The 8,186-nt window shown below is 30.4% G+C and overlaps 2 protein-coding genes across 2 annotated transcripts in view; one reads left to right on the top strand and one right to left on the bottom strand.

The window, feature by feature from the left end:
• Positions 1–4,502, top strand: part of LOC108747855 (leucine--tRNA ligase, cytoplasmic) — a 5,183-nt gene extending 681 nt beyond the window's left edge. The window contains exons 3-16 of the mRNA XM_018485736.1: positions 99–305; positions 386–547; positions 620–861; positions 975–1,200; positions 1,266–1,484; positions 1,577–2,030; positions 2,098–2,236; positions 2,303–2,573; positions 2,638–2,894; positions 2,970–3,201; positions 3,289–3,543; positions 3,622–3,837; positions 3,985–4,216; positions 4,285–4,502. Of these exons, the coding sequence (XP_018341238.1) occupies positions 99–305; positions 386–547; positions 620–861; positions 975–1,200; positions 1,266–1,484; positions 1,577–2,030; positions 2,098–2,236; positions 2,303–2,573; positions 2,638–2,894; positions 2,970–3,201; positions 3,289–3,543; positions 3,622–3,837; positions 3,985–4,216; positions 4,285–4,502 (3,330 nt within the window). The remainder of the gene's footprint in view (positions 1–98; positions 306–385; positions 548–619; positions 862–974; positions 1,201–1,265; positions 1,485–1,576; positions 2,031–2,097; positions 2,237–2,302; positions 2,574–2,637; positions 2,895–2,969; positions 3,202–3,288; positions 3,544–3,621; positions 3,838–3,984; positions 4,217–4,284) is intronic.
• Positions 4,503–5,690: 1,188 nt separating this feature from the next.
• Positions 5,691–6,962, bottom strand: LOC108747612 (homocysteine S-methyltransferase-like). The gene has a single exon (XM_018485194.1). The coding sequence runs from the start codon at positions 6,730–6,732 to the stop codon at positions 5,782–5,784; it is 951 nt and encodes a 316-aa protein (XP_018340696.1). The 5' UTR covers positions 6,733–6,962; the 3' UTR covers positions 5,691–5,781.
• Between the last annotated feature and the right edge of the window lie 1,224 nt (positions 6,963–8,186).

Genomic DNA, 8,186 nt, shown 5'->3' with positions numbered 1-8,186 from the left:
TTTAAAATTTTGTTTTCTTATTTATTATTTGTATATGTCTTTTTATCTGTTATACTTGTTTATTTTAAATATATGAATAAATTAATAATATGTGACAGTTTGCTGTTCGATACAATCACCTTTTGGGAAAGAAAGTACTCTTTCCCTTTGGCTTACACTGCACGGGTATGCCTATTAAAGCATGTGCTGATAAATTAAAGAGAGAAATTGAAACATATGGTTATCCACCCAAGTTTCCTGAAGAAATTGAGATAGTAGAAGAAAAAGAGGATGATGTGCTAAAGGATAAAAGTAAAGGGAAAAAGGTAAAAAATTCTAATAATTTCGATTTTAATAGCATAATAGATATCTTTAAGATGGAGAAAATTATTTATATTAATTTTAGAGTAAGGCGGTTGCCAAGACCGTTATAACTAAGTATCAATGGCAAATTATGCAAACTCTTGGTTTACAAGATGAAGAAATCAAGAACTTTGCCAATGCTGCATATTGGTTAGAATATTTTCCACCGCTCGCTGTGCAAGACTTAAAATCTATTGGTCTTTGTGTAAGATAAAAAGTAGAAATTACTTTTGTATAGGTTTCTTAAGTTTCATACATCTGATTTTAAAATTTCTAGGTGGATTGGCGAAGAACATTTATTACAACAGATGTAAATCCATTTTATGACTCTTTTATACGTTGGCAGTTTTATCATTTGAAATCTAGGAATAAAATCAAATATGGAAAGAGATATACTATTTATTCACCAAAAGACGGTCAACCTTGTATGGATCACGATAGAGCCTCTGGTGAAGGTGTTGGATCACAAGAATATACGTTGATTAAAATGAAAATTCGATGCCCTCAAAAAATTATTAAGTAATACTTTCTTTCAAATTATATTAATATTATTTTACAATTTACTATTTTTAGTATTATTTACAAAACACAGGATTTTTTAATTCGTAAACTAAACAGTATAACTTTTATAGGACTTTTGACAATAAATCAGTTTACTTAGTAGCTGCAACTTTAAGACCAGAAACAATGTATGGTCAAACAAATTGTTGGATTCATCCAGATATGAACTATATAGCGTATAATTTAGCATGCGGGGATGTATATATTTCTACAGAACGTGCGGCTAAGAATATGTCCTATCAAGGTTTCTTTAAAGAAGAGGGAAAGATAGATGTTATACAAAAACTCATGGGCAAAGTACTATTTATTCAATGTAGACATTACTTATATTTTCAAAATCGTTACATGAGAAACATTTGTAGGACTTACTGGGACTCGAATTGGAAGCACCTCTCACATCTAATAAAGTGATTTACGCATTGCCTATGTTGACTATAAAAGAAGATAAGGGCACTGGTATCGTAACTTCCGTCCCTAGTGATTCCCCAGATGATTATGCTGCATTAGTGGATTTAAAAAAGAAACAACCACTTAGAGAGAAATATGGAATTTCCGACAAAATGGTGTTGCCATATAATCCAGTAAGTAAATGATATATAATTATATAATGTGAATTACTTAACTAAAAAATTGGAAAAAATCGTGAAATCTTTCACATATCTTTATGTACCAGATTCCAATCATCGAAGTTCCAGAACTGGGCAATTTAGTAGCAGTAACATTATATGATCAGTTAAAGATTCAATCCCAAAATGATAAAGTTAAACTCACGGAAGCAAAAGAAATAGCATATTTGAAAGGATTTTATGACGGCATACTATTATTAGGTCCACATAAGGGCAAAAAGATACAAGATATTAAGAAATTAATTCAAAAAGAGATGATTGACAATAGCGAAGCAGTGATTTATTATGAACCTGAAAAAACTATTATTTCAAGATCAAATGATGAATGCGTTGTGGCTTTATGTAATCAATGGTATTTGGATTATGGAGAGGAAAATTGGAAGAAGGAGACACTTGAGGCTTTAAAAAATCTCGATACCTTTCACGATGAAGTTAGAAAGAATTTCCTTGCTTGTTTTGACTGGTTACATGAGCATGCATGTTCCAGGACGTATGGACTTGGTAAATGAATTATCACAAAATAATTAGAATTATTTTTATAAATATCTTTCTAATCTCAAATTTTTAGGCACTAAGTTACCATGGGACGAAAATTGGCTGATAGAATCTCTGTCAGATTCTACTATTTATATGGCTTATTACACCATAGCGCATTTTTTGCAAGGAGAAACTTTTAAGGGAGATAAACTTAATGCATACGGAATAAAGTAAATAAGATTAAAATTGATGTATATTGTATTTATTTATGATTAACATTTAATCGTTTTTGTTAGAGCTTCTTATATGACTTCGGAGGTGTGGGATTACATCTTTTTCAAAGATGCTAAACTGCCTGAGACAAATATAAAGAAAGCAGTTCTAGATTGTATGAGGCACGAATTTCAGTATTGGTATCCTGTAGACTTGAGGGTGTCAGGAAAAGATCTAATACAAAATCATCTTACATATTTCCTTTATAATCATACAGCAATATGGCCAAATCAACCTGAACTATGGCCGCAAGGAATAAGAGCAAATGGTCATCTACTTCTCAATTCAGCGAAGGTAGTGCAAAATTATTCAAAATGTTTATATTATGTATAAAATTTTAATTGTTCCAATTACACAGATGTCTAAGTCAGAGGGCAACTTTTTAACACTTGCCGAAGCTGTAGAAAAATTCTCGGCTGATGGAGTGCGTCTCTGTTTAGCTGATTCTGGTGATTCAATAGAGGACGCTAATTTCATTGAAAGTACAGCTGACGCAGGAATTCTGAGATTGTATAATTTTATAGAATGGATAAAAGATATTCTAAATACGGATGCTTATTTCTGTCAAAATGGTTCAGCTGAATTGAAACGTTTTCATGAGAACGTTTTTGTAAGGTACTTCTATTTTTTTTTTTTTCTAAAATTATTATAGAACTGAAATGATTTATTTTATATATTTATTTGATGTAGCGAAATAAATTTAAAAATACAAGAAACCAGTGAAAATTATTCGAAAATGCTTTACAAGGAAGCATTGAGGACAGGATTTTATGAGCTTCAAACAGTTAGAGATAAATATTTACAATTAAGTCCAGCGGTTAATCTGGATTTAATTAAGAACTACATAGAGGTTCAAATAATTCTTCTATTTCCTATTTGCCCACATGTTTGTGAATATATATGGGGAGACTTACTTAAAAAAGTAAGTTTTAGGATTAAAGCACAAATATTTATAGATTATTAGATTATCTTGATAGAAATACAGTTTAAATAATATGATTTATTATAGGATGGTAGTATATTAAATGCACGCTGGCCTGCTATAGGAGATATAGACGAAATTTTAATAAAATCGTCTCAATATCTCATAGATGCTGCTCATACATTTAGAATTCTTTTAAAAAATTACATGATACCGAAAAAGTCTAAGACAAAGAACGATATTACTAACATAGAAAAACCTAATCATGGGATTATCTGGGTAGCTAAGACTTATCCTCCTTGGCAAAGTGTCATCCTTGAAACGATGAGAGAAATGTATTGCGTAAGTCGTAGTAACAATTTAGTATGTTGTATAATTAACATTGCTTGTGTGTACATTAATATTTTTACTATTCTATAGAAAAATGGAAATAAATTACCAGACAATAAAGTTCTTTCCACAACGTTTGCCGGCAAAGCAGAGTTGAAAAAATATATGAAAAGGGTAATGCCATTCGTGCAGCTTGTTAAAGAAAAAATGGAAACTGTTGGTCTTAGTGCGTTGAATTTGACCCTTGATTTTGATGAATTCCATGTACTTGAGACCAACAAACAATATCTCAAAAATACATTAGGCGTAAGCATACACTACTATAATTTTTGTACATTTAACGTTAAACAAGGGCAGATGATGAATCCGAGGCATCCAAGCGACGTTTTCTATGTAACGCAGCCTATGTATATATTAATGTATATCTACTATATTTTTTCTATTTATCACCAGATTCATGATATTGTCATTAAATATACGGACGAAGCTACAGAAAAGACAAGAGAAGAATGTTGCCCAGGTGCTCCGTACATTAATTTTTTTGTAAAGCCAATAGTTCTCAAACCGATATATATTATTAATCCACAAAGTTGTAGCAATTTATTTGAACTGTCTATGAAAATTTCAACTGCGACAGTTGCAGATATCATCTTCCACATAGTAAAAGAAAATACACATATAAAAGGTATATGAAAGTTTCTGAATAATTAAATTAGTTTACAATACAGACTTTCTAATGTATATTTTGTTCAGATCCTGCTTCAATCGTGTTGTATCGATATAATGATCCGCACTTGGGACCCAGAATTAGACCAGTAGTAGGAAATATTTTAAAGGGAAAAACTGAAATTCCACCGGATTCCGTATTTAATGTAAATGCAGAAACAGAAAGCATCGAAGTTAGCATTGCAGGTAGCACTTATCCAGTTGGCGAACATTTAATATATATCGATAAATCTCTGAAAGAATAAACAATATGTTTTGATTCTAATGATTTTATTATTATTGAGTAAGTATATAATTAATTATTTATGAAAAGTTAAAAAAATATTAAGATATTTAGAATGTATTTCATAAAATAGCAAATGTCTACGTTTATTTAAAAAAAAGACTTTATCTTTATTTTACTAATTTCGTTCACAATTTTTTTCTATATTGCACATGTCAGTATTTTCCATTCAAGTTTCATCATTTTAAGTTATTTTCTTGACTATTCAATATTTATATTTTGAAATTCTTAAATAATTAAGAATCGATAGAATCTCATCGTACTTTTAAGGCTCTTGAGTCACCATAGCCATATTGAATCGTGACATCAGAAGCGAGAAATGATACGTTAATTTTAATTACGTGCCATTTATAAATAAAGACAATTTGGATAAAACAAAATGATGGGAAATCTTTTAAGTTTGAAAATAATTATAAAAATACAAAAGCTGTCCTTATTCTCTTTGATAGTAAATAATATTATAAAAAGTAATAAAAGGCATGTGAAGTGCTCTCTGATTCAATACGTAATTTATTTTCACAATACGTAATTTATTTTCACTTACACGTGCCTTTTATCACTTTATTCTTTGTAATTACGTATAATTACGCATAATTAATATCGGAATATACGACAAAATATTAATTCAATAGCGGAATAACATGTGTCAAAATAAATCCATGACTATGTTGTGTGATAAACATATTTGTAATAATATTAGTTGATAAACTATTTTTGACGTGAAAGAAATTAAATATATTGATAAAGTAAAGCTAAAACATTAAATGCCTATTTTACCGTAATGCATAAATATACATATTACTGGTATATATTATACATACACCAAAAAAAAAATTAAAATCGAAAAGTGCTATACGGTCAATGCTGAATCTTGACGTCTAATAATATTTGTTAATAATATTGCTTAATAATATGATACTTTTATGTAAATTTTTAAATACATTTTACAATTTTACAAATTGCCAATTATTGTCGGACTTGAAATTCTTAGAAGCTGAAATTTAAAAAAAGAAAGCTTAAAATTTTTTAAAGCTTAAATAAAAAATAAGTCATTTGTAAACGTTAAATATATATAATATTCGACTTATTTTTTTTTCATTTTCTAATACATAAAATTATAAAAATCTCGAAAATATGATACGATTTGTCATGGTGCAAAATATGGTGTTGAAAAAATATAATGCTTTATATATTATTATAAAAGTTGTGTGAGATAGCATTCTCGATATATAATCATTAAATTAATGTTTAAACCGCTGATCTACTTTAGCTCTTATAAGTTTTACATCTGTAGCACATGTTCTGCAACATCCACCGATGTAGCGAACGCCAAGGTTCAGCCATTCATCAATGAACTCATGCAAAGTGGGAGCATCTTCCTTCTTCCACCCTTCAGATTCTGTATATTTTTCTCCGCTGTTAGGATATACTATCAATGGTATAAAATCATCTGACTTGTCTCTATTGATGCCTTGGAATAAAGAGGTAACATATTTCGGAGCGATACAATTAGTGCCGATAGCTAATATTTGTCCGGGTGCCGCGTTTTTGTAACATCTCACAGCAATTTCTTGAAAGTTGCTGCCGTCTGCCAAGCTCTTTCCATCTTTACAAGAGAAAGATAGCCATGCACGTGCATCTGGAAATTCTTTGAGTAGATCGATTATAGCTTCTGCCTCGCGAGCGCAAGGTATCGTTTCCATTGCTAATACATCCACACCCTTCTCTAGCAATGCTTGTATGCGAGGTCTATGCCAATCCATTAAAAATTCTCGCGATACACTTGTACAATACGAACCAGTATATTCTGAACCATCGTGCAAAGAAGCGCCGTAAGGCCCACAAGATCCAGCGATCAATGGTTTCTGGTTCGTCACGTTTTTATTATTCTCTATTTCTTTAGTATAAATCTTTACAGCTTCTTTAGCATAATCGACAGCTTTACGAATGATCTCGAGACTCTCTTCCTTGGTGATGCCTAGATATTTTACAAAACCGTCAATCGTCGCTTGGTACGTGACTGTTCGTATGATATTCGATCCAGCACGCAAGAAATCCAAGTGAGTGGCCAAGATAGCTTCCGGTTTCGTTACGAGGTAACGTGCGGCCCATAGAGGATCACCATCGGTTTCTCCGCCTGCATTGATGAACAGTTGTGTGGCCCCACCTTCTAGCACTTTTATCTCCGACATAGTCTTTTTTTTTTTCTAATTTTATAAGTTTAATTTCATATATTAAGAGAATATCATATAATTACACGAAAATTTGACTGCGATAAATACAAGTATACCTTAAATCTATAAATGTATTGAGTGCTGTGCTTCACAATAATACAAGGAGCTGATTCAATGCGCCGGTTTTATACACGTTGAAACAAAATGTCTGGCATGACGAAGCGTGTAACAGTAGATGATAAATAGATTATACAACGCCTCTTTTCATCTGAACTTCTTGTAACTTCTTTTTATTGAGAAATGAAAGAAAGAGAAAAGATAAACAATATACGGTATTGACTAATGAAATCATAAATATTCTGGTAAATATATTCATTCATTTCTGTAATTTTCACCTCGTTTTAAAATACATAATTGACTTTTGTAGTCTCCGTGACGAATAACGAGCCTCTTGATTGCCTGGAAGGGATATCTAATCATTACTTGTGATAATTTTTAACGCATATGAAATATAAAGTCGAAAATGTATATTTGTATGTGTACTTGTATGTGTACATATAATTGTAAGTGTCCGCAATGTGCTGATAATGAGCTCGGGTCCGTGAGTTTACTAATAAATTGAAAAGAATTATAAATATCAATTCTTTCTTGCGGAAGGTCATGCGTTTTACTTATCATGCCTTGATGTAATAAAGTTGTATTTTATTAACAAATATCATTCGTTTTATTAGACATCATTTAACAGGTATATACAGTATTATATCACAGTGAATGTTTGCGACTCGAAAATAGGTAACTATACGATCTGTAGATTGATGTATATTGGATGCAAGCGCTCTCTAAGCCGCTTATAGTAAACGGTCACAATATTTGAAAGCACAATTTCATGTTAGTTACTTGTTTTTATTTTCATTAAATTTAAATTTATTTCCGCGAAATTTAAACTTTACAATCTCTATGTAAAAAATGTATGTATACAATCTTTTTGAAAAAATATATATTAATAATTATTATACATACAATTCTATTTTCTGTAAAAATCTTACTTTTATAAAATAACCTTCGCGACTCTGATTTTTCCAACTCTGAATTTAATTGGGATTTTGCCTAAAATGTAAGGAGTACTATTAAAATAAAATAAGTTTTTTTTCTTTATATAAAGCGATTTTATGTATTTTTATCATATCGTTTCCCTGGACGAGCATTTTATAATTACGACATTTTTTGATTTGTTATAATTACGACATTTTATGATCTACTATGATATTGATATAGCAAATTGCATCATAGCAAATTGTTTACAAAATAATCGTTTAAAAGCGATGTTTAAATAAAGATAAGCACAGTGGTATCTGCAGTGACAGAGTAATATTATTATAACCTTCGACGGGAAGGTAATATTTTTTGCAATAAGTTCTTTACAGGTTTTATGCTTCTAATTAAATTTGGAAGGATTATTAATATTTCAGATT

Source organism: Trachymyrmex septentrionalis, unplaced genomic scaffold (genome assembly GCF_001594115.1).
Source record: "Trachymyrmex septentrionalis isolate Tsep2-gDNA-1 unplaced genomic scaffold, Tsep1.0 scaffold20, whole genome shotgun sequence".
In the NCBI taxonomy this organism is placed as follows: Eukaryota; Metazoa; Arthropoda; class Insecta; order Hymenoptera; family Formicidae; genus Trachymyrmex; species Trachymyrmex septentrionalis.
This window is presented reverse-complemented; position numbering and strand designations above follow the sequence as displayed.